Source organism: Propithecus coquereli, unplaced genomic scaffold, assembly GCF_000956105.1.
Source record: "Propithecus coquereli isolate 6110/MARCELLA unplaced genomic scaffold, Pcoq_1.0 Scaffold386, whole genome shotgun sequence".
Classification (NCBI taxonomy): Eukaryota; Metazoa; Chordata; class Mammalia; order Primates; family Indriidae; genus Propithecus; species Propithecus coquereli.
The window spans coordinates 1,319,266-1,340,330 of NW_012149574.1; the positions used below are offsets into that span (position 1 = coordinate 1,319,266).

The window sequence follows — 21,065 nt, forward strand, 5'->3', positions numbered from 1 at the left end:
CGCCTCGGCCTCCCAGAGTGCTAGGATTACAGGCGTGAGCCACCGCGCCCGGCCTGCCCACAACTTTTAACATGTTGTATTTTAATTGTGATTTAATTTGAAATATTTTCCAATTTTCTTTGTTGATTTCTCCTTGACCCATACATTATTTTTTATTATATTATTTAATTTCCAAATATTCGGAGGTTTTCTCCAAGTATCTTACTGTTTTTGACTTCTAATTTACTTCTGTTGTGATCAGAGAACATACACATTCTATATTATTTAAATCATTTTAAATTCATTGAAACTGGTCTTATGTTCCAGCAAGTGATCTGTCTTGTTAAATGACTCAGATGAGCTTGAATGTGTACTCTGTATTGGTAGGTGTAGTGTTTTGTAAATATCAGATCAGGGAAGTTGATGGTGGTGTTCAGATCATCTATATCTTTACCACGTCTTTATATAAGAAATAGTTAAAGTATTACTGGAGAGTAGTTCCCCAGGGCCCTATTATGTGTTTTGCCCATTTAAGTATCTAAGATTACTTTCTCTTCATCCAAATACAGGAATCCTAAGGAACTCTGTCCTGTTGTTCAGCTAATTGGTTTGGCCCAGCTTTTCTGTTTCAATCATATAAATCTTGGGCCCTTTTCCTAATCTTTTAGTCTCATCTCATATCTACTAGGTATTAATAGCTCTGGTACCTAGTAATACACTTGCCATTTTTTTCCTTATTCTTTCGAAAGCCCTAACTTTCACCTGTTCAACATTGTATATCTTAACCATACCCATGTTTGGACTTGATTTGAATGTTGGCTTACACCTGAGGCCATTCTATTCCCATTCCAATTCTCTTTCCTGCCTACATTGTCCTGGAGCTCATTTTCTAATTTATTCCTGGGATATCACTTCTAAGGGAAATGATCATACTCAGAGAAGGTTATTCTTCAGTAAGCATTATTTGTCTTTAACATAACTGGTCCTCTATAAAAGTTGGTAAAATCAAATTGAATTGAAATTATGACAGTGGCATAGTAATCTCTCTCTTCTTTTATCTTTTACTTCCCTGTAAGTAAGCAGTGATGGGAAATAGACTGGAAATGAACTGAAAATGGAGATTAACTCACAGAAAAGAATTTTTCATTTTGTAAAGTTAGCAGACTGACCAAATAAAATGATTCTTCTAGAAATTTTTGAGTATGTATTAAAATTGACTAAATTTAGCAACAAGCAAATTGGAAGTTTTATAGCTACTCTGAGAATAAGAAAATGCTTAATTCAAAATTTAGGAATTATTAAAACAAATTATTTTTAATAGCTCCTATGAAAGAAGATACCACAGATGAAACATTTACTGAAGGAGAAGAATCATATTTAGAGGAAGAAGACACAGATATGGAAGGTTTGGAAGGAAGTTCAAGTTCATTTCAAGATGATGACTTGGAAATCACTAGATGTAAGTATTATTAGTTTTCTATCAGTAATTGCCACTGTTTTAAAGATAAATAGCCCAGATAAATTGAATGTTTTCAAATCCGTAGAAAGAGACATTTGCAGGATGTAGATATGTGGGAATGATAAAAGGAAAAGTGTTGCACATATTTTGGTAGGGTCATTTAGCAGCCCTGGAGTTATATATTCCATTTCTGAGAACCATGTGTAGAACTCTCAGACTCAATCTTCTGGGTTTTGAGAGGCCTAAGGAGTGCTCTACCCCAGATTAGTGAGAGTTCTCCAGCTCTCCCTTGGAACTGATTGGGAGTTGCTCTTTGAGACTGTTACAGCCGTGGACAGATCTCAGCATCCCCCCTGACAGGCATGTTGGTCCTTCCTCCCATGTTCATTGGTGGGTGGCATCCTATGTTCAGGCCAGTAGTGGTACTTACTGCTGGAGTATTGCAGGCTATGTACATTTCTCTTGTCTTTGGGAAATACAATTTTGGATTCACCAGACACTCTTCTTAGTTAAAATATTTTAATTTCTTAGTATCTCAGGAAACCCCTGCCCCAGCTGCAGAAAAAGCAGTGGAGGAAGTTAAGAAGAAAATATCAGAGAGCTTCTACTATGATTATACGGAACTTGCTTCAATGCCTTTTGTGACTCCAGATTCGAATATACCACTGGATCTTCTCACACTTGTGTATCCGCTCTAGCTAAATATGTGTAATTTGGGCATTCTAGTTTCTTAGGTAAGGGCTTGGCAAACTACACCCCATGGGCCAAATCTGCCCTCCCACCTGTTTTTGGAGATAAAGTTATACTGCAGCACAGCCGCATTCATCTGTTTACATTTTGTCTATTGCTGCCATCACACTACGAGGGCAGAGTTAAGTAGCTGTGACGGGACCATCTGGCTTACAAGGCCTGCAAGATTTACTACCTGTCCTTTGCAGAAAAAGTCTGCCAAGCCCTGTCTTGGGTAATTCTAAGAAGCTTGGCCCTTAGAGAATTTGAGATAGAAATGTATGATCTTAATTTAAACTAAGCTTTCATTTGATGCCAAATAGCAATAAAGAGAAATGATATTTTCTGGCTTTCCTTTGCACAAGTGGAAAAGGCTGCAGTTCATGAGACATGAAGCGAAGTCGACCAGGAGGCTTCTTATTCCCATTCAGCTCGTCTGCCAGCCTGGCTTTCCTTTGCCAATGCCTATCAGGTTAAATCATTGATTTCCCTTCTTGAAGTACTGATGTGGCCATTGTCAGGCATTAGTACTTTCACATTATATATTAGATGAGTTATCAGAGAAGTGACCCTGAGGAAGCAGGGTACAAAATAGCATATTTTAATGGGTCTGGAGAATAAAAGTCTATGAAGATATGTAAAACTGGGGATGACTGACAAAGCGATTTAGTGTTTGTCGTCACTTTGTGATGTTGGCTTTGTGGAGCGGGTAGAATATGGTTTCCTTTGAGGTGCTTCGCTAGTAATTTAGTATACTTGCCTTTGGACAGGTAATGGTACACTCCCTGACTTAGTTTTGCTTTTTACATAAAAGTAGAACATGTTGTTAAATCCCAAGTGTAACTCAACTAATTCACCCTGAATCATCTTGTAACCTGGAATTTTCTCTCTTCAGGGCTTTGTTTTTTTTCTTTTTTTGGTCTTTGGACAAGTTTCTGACGAAATTAATGCTGTTTGCTTGCTTTCTTTTAGTCTATTTTTTTTCAAATGGGGTGGGGGTGGTAGGGTTGGTATATCAGAGTCACCTGGAAGCTTTTCCTGAAGTACACAAGGCTCTGATACCTTCCTGAACCTACTGTGCTATTTCTGTGTGGAGACGGGCTTGGGCATATGTACTGTGATGAAGCTTCCCAGGTGGTTTTGCACCTGCTGCCTTCTCCCAGCCCCCAGAGCTGGGAACCCACTGCTCCAGGATAGGAGGGTCTTTTTTAGAGAGACATGCCTAGACTCTAAATAGCAAAGTCAGAAGGACCTCAACTTTTATTCCAATGTATGAATATTCTCTGCTCATTCTGGACTAGTGGCTATATAAGCTATATAGCCTTTTCTTGAACACTTTCAACATCATGGAAATCACAAAGTAGTTTATCCCATTTTTGGACAGCTTGCATTATTAGAGAGCTCTTTGAGGCCTTGAATCAAAGTCTGTCTTCTCTGGGAGGGCCCCCATTGGACTTAGTTCTACTCTCTGGAGATGGAACAAATATAATCTTTATATGTTGTAAGAAATTCTAAGTAGTCAGTTGTCATGTATCCCCTAAATCCCCTAAGTACTCTTTTAATTAACCTTTTAATAATTATATTGATTCTATTTCAGTTTTAAAACTTGCGTCTTCTAAATCAATTTATTTTAGCAAGAAATGTACCACTTATAAAATATCACCTAAGCTATGGCATAACTTATAAGAGACAATAAATAGAACTTAACACAGTGTTTAAATAATTTTAAAGTAGAGGCCCTAGATGGGCATGAATAAACGAAGGCCCTGAGCCTCTGGCAGGAAGTTAAGAAGAGGCAAGGCAGAAGAGAGGGTGAGACGAGACAAAAGAGAGTTGAAGGTAGATCAAAATACATTTTCGAAACTCTGCTAATTGCTGCTGTCCTCTGGGGTTGGAAAGAAAGGATTGGATTCTATTATAGTTATTAATTAATTAATTAAACAGACATTTATTGAATACCTAATAGGCTCAAGACACTGTGTGCTAGGCATTGTGGGAAATAAAGATAGCGAGAAGCAGTCTCTGCCCTCAAGTGGGTTGTAATTTAGACAGGGAGGATTTGAGAAGTTACAAATCTCAGGAATTCTGGGTTTGAGAGGGACTTTGATCAGAGCAGTAACATGTAAGAGGGAGTTTTCCCCTGAAATTCGAGATGATGATGTTAGATAAATGAGAATATCTCTGATTCCTAACTTTCAACCAAGTTAGTGAAGACATGATAACCCACTTCTACTCTCATAGTTACTGACACACTTTTAGCCTTCTGAAGTATTATATCTGCACCTGGGAAGAGAAAAAGAAAGGAAAGAAGCAAGAAGGAAAGGTGAAAGCACTGCTTTGAAGAAAAGGAAAAAGAGGGTAGGCAAAACTTCCTGCCCCACGAAGGCTCTGTAAAGATCCGGAGATCTTTTTCCAGATCCAACACTTTATTTGTTCTGTGGCTCAGGAGATATTCTCCTTGAGGCCTAAATAGCTTAATTTAGATCTTTGGATCACATATTTATTCACATTTCTATATAAGATTCAATTTTAGGCATTTCTCTCTCTATTAAATTTATAAAATTCCTTTTTCTTGAACAGATCAAATACCCTGAAATGCTTTCTCTCTCTCTTTCAGTTTAACTATTAGATAGTGAGATAGGCTAGGTATAGTTGGTGATAATTTGTTTGTATTTCACAATTCGAATTGCATTAATTTAAATATCTCTTCTTTTTTACATTGTACATTTTCTTCTTGTTAAAAGTTTCACGTAATTTCTTTCTCTGAAAATTTTTACTTATAAGTAAGTGAAGTCCTCTAAAATCAGAACTTGCTTTTTAAACAAGGGCTCGGGCAATAAAAAGTTTTTCAGTGATACTTCACCTTTAGAGTTCAGCAGCAAATTCTTGTAAACAAAAAATCTGTCTGCCTAAGATACACTATGTATTTCTTTTGCCAGCTCTAATTTTTTTCATAGATGGATCTCATTCAACTGATTTATTACATTTATATCTTATGTATATAAATTGAACTTGACTATACTAATAATGTACATTTAAAGGGTGTTTATATAATTTAGACTTTTTTTATCTCTATTTTGAATTAGTGCAGTTTCACTCTATAACACGCATACACACACACTTGCCTACACATGCATATGTATATTAACAAACCCCGAAAAGAAATGTTAGTCTATAAACTACATGTATATTTATATACTATATATTATATAGTATATATACCGTATATTATATGGTATATATACTGTATATACTTCTATATGATATATTACTTAATCAATTTTCATAATTTATATGAATTATTTCAATTATATTTACGTGACTTTATTATAGTAGGTATATTATTAAACGGTGTTTTAATATTTCACAAACATGTCAGAATTTTAAACATCTTATGTTTCAATGTCAAGGAAGAGGCCTACATATTTTTACTATGGTCAGTCAACAAACTTAACAGCCATTATGAATCCAAAGATGATGAAGATATGGACTTTCTCCCACATTATACAATGCAATTTTAGTTTCAGTGGGAGGGAGGAAAATGAAATTATTTAGGTGACAACTGTATTCTTTATGATACCCAAATAGAAGGCTTAACCTTATTTATTACTACAAGAACACTGTGCTTTCAGGATTTCCCTAGGAAAATTAAAATATTAGCTAAATCAGAGTATGAGGATTTTAACCTAGTTTAAAAACAAAATTGTTAGTAATACACAGAAAATTTATGAGTTTCATGGTAAAATTCAACTACTTCAACCTCAAAACTCTAAAAGTATGAATTTTAAAAATGTATTTATTTTATCACTTTTCCAATCCCTAGGATGGTTGGTTTTTTTTTTTTTTCCACTTGTTTTCCTTAGCAACTTTCCCTCAGGCATTCTTTCGGTTATGACTGCAGAAAGCGGGCCAACCTACAACTTCTGGACAGCAATACCGCACTGTACATAGCTGGGAACCAACTGATCCTTCTGAATTTGAAAACCAAGGAACAGACCTACCTGCAAAGTAGCAGTGGTGAAGGAATTGGTGTCATTGGGGTATGCCTTCAGGAAAAAATAAACTATCATTTTGATTGTTCTGTGGGCCAGCCAATGGTGGTTGTTAGGTGCCAACACCATGCGTGGTATTATGGGATCACATAAGATGCACAGCTATCTTTATTCTAAGGCACTTTCAATTCAAATACTACAACCACTACATTTACCGACATTACCTCCATGCAATATTGTAATGTTATTATCCCATTTCGAAGATAAGGAAGCTGGGGCTTCTAGAGGTCAAGAGACTTCCCCACCATAACCATGCAGGTTCTTTCACAGATTAGAAGTGGAGGCGAGTGAGAAGTTTTAAAGATTCTTGATCTGAGAATTGAAACAGGCACATGGTGAAGGGAATGGAGAGGGGAGGAAAATATGAGACCCACAAGACGTAGAGAGAGGTTGACTGTGTAAACAGTGAGATGGCTGGAGTGAGAGATAATATCATGTTTGTTTCTTTCTTGATCATCCATCTCTATAGATGTGTACATGGTAAAAGTCCCTGTCCACAAAGAGTTTGTTATAAGACTAATAAGTTCAGCAAGAATTTATTATATAATATTGTGTGTCCAACACTACATAGAACATACAGTGAGGGATTTAAATGAAGATTTTATGACCTCTATGAATTCAAAGAGTTTAAAATCCATCTAAAGAGACAAATCCTATATTTAAAAAAAGAAAAATAAAAAAACTAGACACACAAGTACACAATAATGTGGCAATAGCTGTGTGTAGAAATGCATGGGCCAAATGTGAGAGTCCTGGGTTTTGTGGAGGGAAGGCAGGGCCCATGAGGTATCAGGAGCACTGAAGGCCACACCATCAGCAGAGGGCTAAGGAACATCAAATTGTCACATATTTAGTTATAACTTTGTGGCCAATGATGGCTTTAAAATTTCTATTTTTCTATAAAATAATTTGGGTTGAGGACAATAGTCAGAGGTGTAGTGTGGTCAAGAACGCTAGTCCTCATCCACCTGGATATTGAGCGGTTTTATGTCCACAAGGGCTTTTCTCCCCGTGAGCTGCAGCTGTTGGTGCCTAGAGTGACAGAGGTCCCTCCTCCACTGTCCACATCACCTACATCATCTCATCTTTTCTGAAACTGTTATCCTGTTGAGGATGAGAAATACTTTTACAAGGCTATGAGAAACCTGTGGGAAATGTGTTTTGGGCCTATAAATTATCTTCCAGAAAAGATATGGTGACTCTCTATGTTGAGTATAAAGCAAATGACTTACTAATTTCAGGTCTGTACTAAAAGTAAAACACCCAAACTCAACCCCACAGAAGCCTCCAGTATGAGAGGGCAGAAACTTTTTTACTTACTGTAGATAAGACCTAGAAAGGTAAAAGATTTTCCTGAATCTCCATTCAAACTTCTGTGACCACTTGTCCTACACCAGAGGTCCCCAACCTTTTTGGCACCAGGGACTGGTTTCATGGAAGACAATTTTTCCACGGACTGGGTGGTGGTGGGGAGGAGGCTGGTTTCAGGATGATTCAAGCACATTACATTTGTTGTGCAATCAAACCTTTCTGCTAATGATGATCTTTATTTGTGGCTGCTCCCCAGTGGTAGCATCACCGCCTCAGTCCACCTCAGACCATCAGGCATTAGATTCTCATAAGGAGCCGCAACCTAGATCCCTTGCATGCGTGGTTTGCAGTAGGTTTTGTGCTCCTATGAGATTCTAATGCTGCAGCTGATCTGACAGGAGGCAGAGCTTAAAGGTGATTCAAGTGATGGGGAGTGCCTGTAAATACAGGTAAAGCTTTGCTGGCTTGCCTGTTGCTCACCTCCTGCTGTGTGGCCTGGTTCCTAATAGGCCATGGACAAGTACAGGTCTGCGGCAGGGGGTTGGGGACTGTAGTCCTACACAATATTTCTGTATTAATGAGGATCGAGACAGATAGAGTCTTAATCCAGTTCCGCTTACCTCCTTGAGATCTACTGTTTGTTAGTACCATTTGCTTCTTGGCTCCAACACCTGGCTTGAATCCTATCTCTCCTACCACACTGCAGCTTGAAGACTGCAGACACATTACCTAAACTCTCTGTGCCTGTTTACTCATCAATAAGATGGGAAAAACTCTGTTATCCCAGCTCACAAAGTTGATGTGAAATTTAAAGGAATTAATGCATATAAAACCTAGATCAGTGTCTGGCACATAGTAAATGAGAGCTAGCTCTCAATAAATGCTAGCTATTTCAGGGTTACCATTATCTCCCTGAGTGTCCATTCTGTAACGCCAAGGCTATTTCAGGTTGAAGTGACAGGGATTTATTTGAATGGAAGGATAAGAGGCAGCTTGCCAGTAGGAAATCAGCCTATCCTAGGTCCTTTGGCCCCAAGAGTGGAGGGAAGGAAAAGAGCTACATTATCTCGGGTACCAGGATTTACAATCTATGTCTGAGAACCAAGCTCCTTTTCCTTAGGTATATAACCAGGAGTGGCACAATAGTATCTGAAAATAGAATTTTATGAGTACAATATGTGTTTTAAATAGCTTATTTTTATAACAGCCTATTTTTATTTTTATTTTTTGGCTATCCATTTACTCTCCCTGCATGTTTGGCTTACTAGGGAACAAAAATAACAGAAATGAATGTATGATTCTATCCAACTTACATGGCTATCATTTGAAATGTTGACACTAATAGTTTATTTGGAGCATATTTACTATATTTTCCTCTGTGTCTGGCTTGGAAATATTCTATCTTTTTCACTTCTAGTAAGTTTACATTCATCTGTGGTAAGTTTTTCCAGGGTGAAATTTTTTTAATTGGGATGTAACCTACTCTGGAAACATGGATTCCATATATTCTGTGAATTTTCCTTACAAAATTTAGATTGATTTATATGCAGGGTAAATAATTCTTCTCACTTAGTGCTTCTCAAAGCAAGGTCCCAGACCAGTAGCATCAACATCACCTTAGAACTTGGTAGAAATGCAAATGTAAATTCTCAAGTTCCAGCCTGACCTATTAAATTAGAAATTCTGGGGGTAGGGCTTGTGATCTGTGTTTTAATAAGTCCTTCAAGAGATTCGGATGCACACTAAAGATTGAGAACCATTATTCCAGCTCTTCTAATGGCAATTTAAAAAATTGTAGAATTAGAAATGACTGTCCTTAATAAAAATAAAACTTAAAATGAATATTCTTCTAGTTTTCAGTTTAAATCATATCCATCATCACGTTTTTTATCAAATTCTTATTTTTGAGTTTTCTATTGGAGTAGATCCCAATAAACAAAATATGAAATAATGGATACTAAATGCTCATTAGTAGGATTATTTATATTAAAATCTTTCTTTTAATATTTTAGTGGGATTTTATTTTTTGTAGGTTCATCCATATAAAACTCACTTCACAGTAGCTGAAAAAGGTAGTTGTCCAAAGATTATCGTCTATGAATATCCTTCTCTGAGGCCCTACAGAATCCTTCGAGGTGAGTCCAAAATAATCTTTAAGATATTCCATGTTCAAGGTTACAACATTCTGAAGAAGATACATTATTGAATCGTCAGAATTCTCCACAGAAACAGAAGTAGTGGAAGATAGAAAAGAAATTTATTTAACATAATTGGCTTGTGCAATTGTGGGGGCTGGCAAGTCTGAACTTCGTAGGTCAGGCTGGCAGGCTGGAAACTCTTCAGACGGAGTTGAGGCTGTAGTCTTCCGGCAGAATTTCTTCTTTTTCAAGGAAACCTCAGTTTTACTTTTAAGGCCTTTCAACTGATTGGATGAGGCCCACCTGGATCATCAAAGATAATCTCCTTTATTTAAAGTCAACTGATTGTAGATGTTAACCACATCCACAAAACACTTTCATAGCCAACATCTAGATTAGTGTTTAGTTGAATAACTGGATACTATAGTCTAGCCAAATTGACAAATAAAATTAACCATCACAATTATCTTACAATTCTGTTTTTCATATAATTAATTTCAGTAGTCAATTTTTATTCTTGGAGTTGAGTGGCAGATGTTAAATTGTAGGTTGATTTCTCTCTGCTATCTAATATGCTTTTGTATTTCTCCCCCACTTCATGAAATAGAATGTTGTCAAAGTGGTTTTCTCATCCAAATGTGATTTTAAAACTTCTTCACCCTCCCCCTTCATATTATATAATTCATTCTAAAACCAAGGGTGATGAATGATCTTGAATTGTTCCTGTAGGGAATTCTAATACATATCACCAAGGGCTGTCTTCCTCTCTGTTTTGTTTTTATAAGACATTTTTGAAAATGAAATGAATGTGCCCTTATTTATTAGACCCCCATTCATCCTTCCAGATGGGACTGAGAAGGCATATGCTTACGTGGACTTCAACAACAATGGTATCTTGTTGGCCTCTGTTGGTAGTAACCCTGATTACACACTGACCATCTGGAATTGGAAAGAAGAGCAACCCATACTGAGGACAAAAGCTTTTTCGCAGGAAGTTTTTAAGGTTACTTTCAATCCTGAAGACGAAGAGCAGCTTACTACATCGGGATCAGGCCACATCAAGTAGGTCGGGTGACCAACAGAGGTGCCAGTGGATATCGTTAAGACTGTTTTCTAAGATGTTCTAAGAGCTGGAGACATTTTTGCCATTGTTATTAACATTAGGATCATTTTAAAAAGTGTGTTATTTTTAAAACTAACTAGCAGTGCACCTTTTCTAATTTGATATGTGGGATTTTATTTCCAAAGACAGCATAGATAAAAGAAAAGCTTTTAAATTTAGCTTGCTGCCTTCTCATAGGCTTTACTTCCTAACAGTTGTATAGTATCTTAATAGCTAACATTGGCGTGGTGTTTCCAAATTCATATTGAGCTTTCACTTCCACTGTTAAATTTCTCGTTTGTAGCAACTCAATCTTCATCTGTAAAACAAGAATTGTCACAGTGTCATTCCTGACAAGAAACACTCAATACTAAATGGTGGCAAAGCCTACTCTTGATCTCAGGCCTCACTCCAAATCCCATGCTCTTTTCACGCTGTACCCTGGTTTATTTCAAGGGTGGAATGATTTTGTCCTTCTCTAGCTTTGCTCCACCTTGTCTCTTGCATTTGTTTAACAACCATCCACTGCCACCACCCCATGGCTGCCCATAACTTGAGTCCCAGTGTTTCCCTTTTTTTTTTTTTTTTCTTTTCTGAGACAGAATCTCACTCTGTCACCCAGGCTGGAGGGCAGTGGTCTGATCATAGCTCACTGCAGCGTCAAACTCCTAGGCTCAAGTGATACTCCTACCTCAGCCTCCTGAGTAAGCTAGGACTACAGGGACATGCTACCAGATCCAGCTAATTTCTAAGGATTTTTTTTTTTTGTAGAGACAGGGTCTTGCTATGTTTCCCAGGCTGGTCTCCCACTCCTGGCCTCAAGCAATCCTTCTGCTTCAGCCTCCCAAAGCAGTGGGATTACTGGTGTGAGCCACTGCGCCTGGCCCCCAGTATTTCTTTAAGAGAAAGACATTTTTATCTATCCTAAATTATTCTTGTACCAATTTAAATCTGGTCTTTGTATTATTCATTCATTAGTAATACAGAATAATTGAACAGATTTTTAATTGTAATTTGGAGGGAATTCTCAAGTAACCCTCTGCTAGCTATAGGCTAAAAATTTCCAATTCCTTTCATTTTCCTATCATTTAATAATATGTTTATGTTCTATTCACTGTATCTTTGGGGAAAGACAGATATTGAACAATTAATTTAACATGTGAATTGCTATAAAGAAACCCAGAGTATATGGAAACATATCATCAGAGGACCTACCATACCTTTGGAGAAGGATGTTGGTTGTCTAGGCTTTTGGCTTCATATTATTGGTTTGTTGATACCTTCTACTACCTATTTTCTACCTAGTTGGATAGGTCAAATTCTTTTTCTATATGGTCTTCATCATTCTGATTGTTCATTTGTTTTTTTTTTTGAGACAGAGTCTCACTCTTTTGCCCGGGCTAGAGTGAGTGCTGTGGCGTCATCCTAGCTCACAGCAACTTCAAACTCCTGGGCTCAAGCCATCCTTCTGCCTCAGCCTCCCGAGTAGCTGGGACTACAGGCATGCGCCACCATGCCCGGCTAATTTTTTCTATGTATTTTTAGTTGTCCGATTAATTTCTTTCTAATTTTTAGTAGAGGCGGGGTCTCGCTCTTGCTCAGGCTGGTCTCGAACTCCTGAGCTCAAACAATCCGCCCGCCTCGGCCTCCCAGAGAGCTAGGATTACAGGCGTGAGTCACCGTGCCCGGCCCTGATTGTTCATTTGTTTAGACTATTAATAAGAAAGTATTAGTAATAACTAATATTTCTTGATTTTTTTATGTGCTAGGTACTTTTCTAAGAGTTTTTCAATTTTATGAGTTAGGTTTTACTAATATTTTCATTTTATACCTGAGAAAATGAAGGCACAGTGTGATCAAGAAAATCACTGAAAGTCACAAAGCTAGTAAATTAGAATTTTGGCTGGAAACTTTTATATCCTCTAAAACAATACTGTCTGACAGAACTTTCTGCCAGATTGGGAATGTTCTGTGTTGTTCAGTACAATAGCCACTAGCCACATGTAGTTATTGAGCACTTGAGACCAACTGGCTGGTCTGATTGAAACACTGAATTTTAAAGTTTATTTAATATTAGTTAATTCAAATCTAAATTCAAATAGTCCCTTATGGCTGGTGGCTACTGCATCAGACAGCACAGCTCTTAAATATAAGCTCCATGAAGGCAGAGAATTTTATTTTTTTTCTATTTTGCTTATTGCTGAATTAATATTGCCTAGAACTTTGCCTGACAGGTAGTAGATACTTAGTACATGCTAGACAGATGAACAAATGAATGAAATAATATATGTGACTATGAAATATGTAAATGTTTGGGTCATATTAAAATAAAAATAAGTAAAACTTCTCTGAGGTCCATTTGTTCTCTTTCTTGTTCGTTTGCAGGTTCTGGGAAATGGCTTTTACATTCACTGGTCTCAAGCTGCAGGGATCACTGGGACGATTTGGCAAAACAGCCACTACTGATATAGAGGGCTACATGGAGCTCCCGGATGGGAAGGCAAGTACAGCCACTATTCTACAATAATAAAATTGTGTCTTTATATATGTATATGAAAACATACTACATTCTAGAAAGCTCTGCTGATATCAATAATAACAGATATTATAATTGTAAATGTAAGGAACATTTAATTTTACTTCTTCAGGTTATCAATTATAATTAAAATATTTCTCTGAAATTGTCATAATCCATATGTACATACTATTTTCTGTTTTCTTTTTACTAAGGATTATAAATATTAATATTTTATTAAATATTATCCACATATATAAAGTATGTGAACATTTTTATATATTACATAGTGACATACTTGTCATTCTTAATTATGTCACAGAATTGTAACATTTATATTAATATTACTTACTTTTCCCCTGTTTTTTCTTTGCCATAATGCTCCATGATGTTTACTGGGTCAAAGGTTACATACAGTCTTGTGGTTTTTGTTTTATTGTCAGATTATTATTCAGGTATTTTGAACCACTTTACAGTGGCATCTGCAACACTGCAACTTTAATCTGTTAGCTTATTCTTTAATATTGTTAGTTTATTTCTTCTCTTCCTCTTGCAAAATTTATAGGGATACTGCCTGCAACGATAGTTAATTTGAATCACTTCTCCATTAGTATGTTATTTGGTTTCCTGTTAAGGTGAGTTATATAGTATTATTTATGAGCATCTCAGTTAAAAGTAAATGCCCACATACAAATGTTATTCTAACTTTAAGGAACCAAATGGTCTAATCATCTACCTGATGAAATTCCTCAATTCAAACACACGGTATAAAGGAAGAAATAAAAAGCCTTGGATGCTGGCTAAACTATATATCCAAAGCTGTAAGACGATCTTAAAGCATTCCAGTTTCAAACTCTGAATATTATAAGAATTAAGCTAAGAAAAATATCAATACAATGTTTGTTAAAAACATAATATGAGATATATTTTTAAAAGGTTCAATAGAGTTTGCGGAGATGTAGGGGAGAAAGAAGCCATTTTAAATTTTAGAACTACAAAGGGAAATGTTTAGAATTAGGAATAAATTTTAGATTTTTAGAAGGCAGATTGGAATAAAACAATTATGTTGGCAAAGAGTGGAAAATTTAGGTTGAGAAATATGACAGGGTCCTAGTATACAAGGAGTATAACAGCCAGGAAGAACTATTTATATTGGAAGACTAGAATTGCAAATCAAAAAAGTAATAGATAAGTTTGGCCAAAAATGCCAGGTGGATGAGAGGAAGGGATATCTAGAGTCAAGGAGATGAGCTAGAGAGGAAGCTGTTGCTATCATTTAAAAAGAGACGATGAGGGCCTAGATGTCTCAGGACAAATGAAAAAGAAAAACTAGATGTGAGTGACATTTCAGAAAGGAATTTCATGTAGGTTTTGGTCACTATTGGTGGCTTGAGTCATTGGATAGAAGAAAATAAGTCTAAATAAAGACTCTACCACAAGTTGGCTGAGGCTTAATAACAGGTAATAATAGGTAAAATAGATAGTCTAGGTAAAAAATAGATAGATGTGTGAGGTATAAAGATGGAGTAATGTTATCAGTTACTCTAGCTGAGAGGGAAATGGGAATGCAGAACCCTAGAGCAGCAGGCTGGCAAAAATTAGTGTCCCAAAATGCATTTTATGAAACATCAGTCTGCACAGAAGCTCCATGAAAATAAGACTTTCCTAGTCAAATTCCTTTATATCTAGAAATTTCTCTTGGTGATTCCCGGCGAATATTGCCAATAAAAGTTTCCAGGGGTCCTAGAGAAAACAAACTTGTTTGATTTTGTTTATCCTAGCATCTACCTTCTGAGGTAGTATAGTCAAGAACAGGAGTTTTTTTTTTTCCAGCTGGGCACAGTGGCTCACGGCTGTAATCCTAGCACTCTGAGAGGCCGAGGTGGGAGGATCACTTGAGGTCAGGAGTTCAAGATGAGTCTGAGCACTGAGCAAGAATGAGACTCCTTCTTTACTAAAAAATAGAAAAAAAAATTAGCCGGGAAAATAAAAATAGGAAAAATTAGCTGGGCATGGTGGTGCATGCCTGTAGTCCCAGCTACTAGGGAGGCTGAGGCAGGGGGATCACTTGAGCCCAGGAGTTTCAGGTTGCTGTGAGGTAGGCTGACGCCACGGCACTCTAGCCCGGGCAACAGAGTGAGACTCTGTCTCAAAAAAAAAAAAAAGAATAGAAGTTTTTGAACCACAGTGCCCAGATTAGAATCCTGACTTCTCTGGGCAATTTGGGGCAAGTTATTTAACTGTTTTGTGCTTCAGCTTTCTGCTCTGTAATATAGGGATAATGATAGTCAAGATTACCATTGGTCCATATGGTTCCTTTGCAGGAATGAGAAAAAGCTACTTCTTCTGGGAAAATAAAGTATTCAACATGCACAACTGTACATGGTATCCCTCATAAATGTGCCTAGTTGACATGGTTTTTAGCATTGAATATATACGTAACTATACATATATGTAAAGTGCTCAAGCAGTGCTTGGCACAGAGTCAATGCTCAATGAGTATTATGTATTATGTGACACTTGTTAAACATCCTAGGAACTAATGTTTGGTGGTATGTACTCTGGGAAATTCTGGATTAAATATAGATTAATTTGAGGTGGTTCCAGATGACTATCCTTGTTTGACATTGGATATTGTTATGCTATAATCCGCTCGGTTGAGTATTAGCCTCACAATTTATCTGTCATCTTTTAAAATTTGATAGTATCATACTTAAAAAGTAGAATCTCATCTGTTAAGAACTTTAAGCATGTCTCTAACTTTTGACCCATTAATTCCTCTTCTGAATTATGACCTTAAAAGATATACAAAGAAATCTATTATATGTATACATGAAAAATTACCAGCAACTCACAACCTAATCATAATGATGTAAAATTGTACATAATACAAGAAAAAATACATCAAAGTGTGATTAGTGGTTGTTTCTGGGGTAGTAGGTTTTCATTTCTATATTTTCTTATTTTTGCATATTCAATTTTTTTATTTTCATGACCAAGAAAAATAGTCTTTAAAAAATAATTTTCACCTACTATTTGAGGCACAAATATATACATATTTCTGTTTTAATGTGCATGCCTTTCTTTCCATACACCTACCTGCCAGGTGCTCTCAGGATCGGAATGGGGCAACATGCTGCTCTGGGAAGGTGGTCTCATCAAAGCGGAGCTCTGTCGAGCTGGGAACAAGTCTTGTCACCATGGTGCCATCAACCAGATAATGCTGGATGAAGGTGAAGTTATTACTGTTGGGTCAGATGGATGTGTTAGGGTAAGTTTTCTTGATACTTGGACAGTAGCTCCTAAGTCTTAAGGCTTGCAAATTATCCAAATGGTTTTATCTGGTTTTTATTTTTCATTAAGGTCATTTTATGAAGATCAGTGATTATTTACTCCGAAGACCAATTCATTTAAAATAATTCTTCTTTTATCGTAAATACTTGCATTCTTGTCAAAATTAATTTACTACATCTTAGCACTGAAACTTTCTGAGGGGACATCTTGTTATTTTTATTCTGTTGTTGAAATAATAGCTTCAGAAAAGGAAAACCCATGTTAGCACAAGATGAACAGTGGACCCACATGTCTTTCCAAAATGCTTGGTATGAATGAATCATTTTCTGGGAGCAAAAGTGCCAAACATTTGTTAGTTATTTTTTCCTGGGGTTACCAATTAGAAATACACGCAGAGGTGAGCTGACGGGGTTTGCCTATGGATGCTGCCCTCTTGTTGCCTCTTATGTTGGGGACCTTGCCTGTTTTCCCTTGTGGACACTCTCCTGCCCAAAGCCTTGGCTAAGCTGGAACACTTCCAGTGTCTAAGTCCCCTTGGTTGCTGTTCTGTCACACTTCTCCCACCCACCCTGCCTGGCACCTTGTGTGACTGTGTATTCTGCTGTTGCAGCCTGATCTGTGGTCTTGAGATTTGCCCTGTAGTTCCCTTGGAAAATATTTCTATTGGGGCCTTTCATAAGAAAGTGGTGGTGTTCTCTTGACATTCTTTAAGAAGTATTATCAGGAATAAGATAGTATTTTTTAATAGTCTGATCACTCTGTTGACACCTATTGAGCTTACTATGTCTAATATATTGTTTAAGCTGTATCTCCCACAGTGGGTCCTCTTACCATTGGCTTTTTGAACTCAAGTGTAGGTTTTTGCACTTACAATATTAAATTTAATCTTTAGTTAGATTTCATGGATTGCTCTGAGACCTTTTGTGTTCTTTATTTTGTCATATACTATATTCACTATCCCTCCAAGATATATGTCATCCCAAAATATCCCAATGCCAAGTGGGAGAAAATTTCAAGAGAAAAGAAGTTAAATATTTCAGAGAGGATCCCTTCATGGACACCACTAATTTCTAAGCTTGCTTCCCTTTTCCAAGTGCACCCTCATCTCTTCAGTCCCTCACGTTGTAAGTTTCTACCTCTCACCCTTTAGGAAAAACCTATCCCCAACTTCTAGGGGTTAGTCTGATTCTAGGATCTGGCCTTCTTCCCACTGCCAGGCTAACCCATGGGACAGCAACAGTCTCCTGGGAGTTACTTTCCCAAAGTCTGAGTTACTCAGTGTCTCTAGGATAATACGGCAGGGTATATTATCCAGGGTGGCTTCGGCACTTCACCGGGGAAGTCCTTCTGAGTCTCCCAGTGAGGTGAAACTGAATTCCCTCATGCTTCCTGTAGTGTTCTGGACTCCTCTCCCAAGGAACAACAATCTTTATCTGAGTTAGTAACGTACAAATTGATATTAAGTAAGAGAAACATTTTCTAACATTTTCTAACGGAGACATTATCTGTATCTATTTTTTTCTGCTTATAATGAAGATAGTGCTTGAATCATTAATCAAAACTGTATATTTCCCCTTTCCAGGGGCCTACTGGTGTGTAGAAAACAAGACTCCTTATACTGTCTTGCTGAACAACTGAATCGTTTACTCCATATGGCCACCTTATATGAAGAAAAACCTAATAGAAACCTTGAAATAAAATTTATTTTGGGCAAATTAAAATTCTTATGCAAGGCTGTACTTTCTCACTAATTGCTATAAACACAAAGGAAACTATAATAATTTATTATGCCCCAGTTCAGATTAAAAAATTCCAGGGGTTGAGATTTTACTCTGTTGTAATTATGCCTACTCGTGTTAATTTTAATGGAACAAGAAGAATTGACTTTAAAAAAAATCAGAGCCTTTTCTGGCTTAGAAAATAGATATTCAGAAACTTCTGATTGATTAAAGCATTTTCTTATTACTTTTACAAGATATGGGATTTTGAGACAATAGATACTGCTGATGTTATAGATGAGACTGGATTGTTACAGATCGAGCCTATTAATGAACTTCAAGTAGACAAGAATGTCAAACTCTTTTCTATGGTAAAAATGAATGAAACTGGAAGTAACTTTTGGTTGGCTCAGGTATGTTACATTCTTTTCTCTTGTTTCCTTAAAGTTACCTGGACATAAAATTAAAATAGTAGTATAATTGATTTTCTGGACTGAAAGTCCATTTGACTACAAGTATTATGAGATTGCTTTGCTTACTGTATGGTTGTCTTCTAAAATATATAGAAGTTGCTTTTATTAAACTTTAATCACACTCTAAAATAGATGTAAGCTTTTGATATTGCTTATTGCTACTTTAATAAATCATAGGAAGAACATTTTTTTAATTTGATGAAAGTTCAAAATGATAGAACAAAATACTATTAGGTTTTTATTTTTTAGGATGCCAATGGAGCCATATGGAAGCTTGACCTTAGTTTTTCAAATATTGTAAGTTACCTATTATTCTTATTTTTTCTTTACTTTTATAGTAAAAACCTTTGTTATTCTTTCAAGGATACTTTATCTTTCTTCATATTTGATCATTGTTCCTATTGAAAACTTGCTCAACATATGCTAATCCTGAGAGTTCACTCTCTTGTTATAATTTTACATTAAAAAAGATGTATCTCATAGTAAAAGTTATAAGTGGCAATGACAACACCTAACATGATACAGTGCTTTATGGTTTTCATAAATATATGGAATTTTCATTTATATTATCTTACATGATTCTCACTGCTACCCTGTTTAGTAGGGAGGCAGCTGTCATCATCTTATTTTACAGATGAAGAAATGGAAACTAGCATTTGAGGTGACTTGAGCAGAATCACATAGCCATTAAGTTCAAAGCCAGGACTCCATGGTTCTCCTAACCCAAAGTCCATATTCTTTTCTAACCTTTTATGCTTTTTCATATTTTTATTCAAATAAAATTGCACATGTGTCATAGGGTTCTACTTGCATTTTTAAAAACTTGACCTTAATTCTATGTTACCCTGTCTTTGAAATCTAGTAAGCTGTCTGTCTGTTCTCAGACCCAGGATCCAGAATGCCTCTTCTCCTTCCATTCTGGAGCTATCCAAGATTTAGCTGTTTCTCCTATCACTTATCTCATGGCCACGACTGCCTTGGACTGTAAGTAGGAACTCAATGAAAATATATCTGGCCTTGTTTTGTTTTCAGTATGATTTTTATATGTATTTAAAAACATTTGAGGATTTTTCCAAAAAAGAAACCTCTCGAATGCAAGTGAGGTGAGTTGTTGCAGAGCGGAGAGGCACAAAATGCAGCAGCCATGGTTATTGTGAGAGATTAAAATAAGGACACAATCTGTAAGTTGTTCATGAAAATACTATTTGTTTCGTTATTATCCACATTTGTGCTTTTCCTATTTTTTCAATCTCCTTTCTTCCTTAATTTCTGGCAAATCTATATGGACTATGCAAGGTAAAATTGATCCACCAGTTAATCATCAGTTCTCTTCTTTATTATGACTGTTTACAAATTATCTGTTTAAGATTATATGTAGAAATTTTTGACTAAAGCGTATTGGATTATTAACAGATTTAGTTATTTATGAAATTTTTTATTATAATATTCAATATGTAAAAAGTAAGCCAAGATTATTTTAAAAAATATTATGTATATAATGTTTTTCTTTTAAAACTTTCTATAGGCTCTGTTCGTATTTATGATTTTGCTAGCAAAACTGCTTTGGCTCAGATGAAATTCAAACAAGGAGGTACTGCCCTTGCTTGGGTCCCCCGAATGGTACGTTTGTTGTTTTAATGAACTTCTGAAGAATCTATTGGTAAATATGGTATAGCAACACTATTTCTTGGACTTATATATATTTTCTGACTTGAAATTTTAGGGAAGAATAAAAATTCTAAGTTAGTTTATTTTACTGAGAACATGATAGAAATCATAGCATGACCATTGTTATGGGCTTAGTTCTGATTTTAATGAAAATTCTATTTTATGCAACCTGTAGATTAAGGGTAGCTCCATGTTGCAAAGTAATTACCCCATATTAGTTTATGTATTATATCTATCCTCCATCTATCTGACTCCAATTTCATTCATCCTATTAATATTTCCAGAGTGCCTTCAATGTGCCAGGCCTTGCTCTAGATTCTGGCAATATAGCAGTGAACAAAAAGACAAATATAATTGCCCGCATGGACCTTTCATTTTAGTGAGAGGGAGGCAGAGACAGATAGTAAACAAATATATATGTGTTATGTTAGGTAATGACAAGAGCTATAGAAAAAAATTAGGTGGAAATGGGAAGTTGTTCTAGTTGTCTATTGCTGTGTGATAACCTATCCTAAAATGTAGTGGCATAAAATAGCAATCATTTTATCTTTTATTTTATTTTTTTATTTCAGTATATTACAGGAGTACAAATCTTTAGGTTACATATATTGCCTTTGCCCCACCCGA

General features: G+C 36.2%; 1 protein-coding gene across 1 annotated transcript in view; it reads left to right on the forward strand.

Moving 5' to 3' along the window:
* CFAP44 (cilia and flagella associated protein 44) overlaps positions 1-21,065 on the forward strand; it is a 121,215-nt gene that overhangs the window by 15,959 nt on the left and 84,191 nt on the right. Inside the window, exons 2-12 of the mRNA XM_012652219.1 lie at positions 1,301-1,438; positions 1,970-2,123; positions 6,045-6,207; positions 9,563-9,665; positions 10,514-10,730; positions 13,156-13,270; positions 16,392-16,556; positions 18,555-18,710; positions 19,020-19,067; positions 19,655-19,754; positions 20,296-20,390. Of these exons, the coding sequence (XP_012507673.1) occupies positions 1,301-1,438; positions 1,970-2,123; positions 6,045-6,207; positions 9,563-9,665; positions 10,514-10,730; positions 13,156-13,270; positions 16,392-16,556; positions 18,555-18,710; positions 19,020-19,067; positions 19,655-19,754; positions 20,296-20,390 (1,454 nt within the window). The remainder of the gene's footprint in view (positions 1-1,300; positions 1,439-1,969; positions 2,124-6,044; positions 6,208-9,562; positions 9,666-10,513; positions 10,731-13,155; positions 13,271-16,391; positions 16,557-18,554; positions 18,711-19,019; positions 19,068-19,654; positions 19,755-20,295; positions 20,391-21,065) is intronic.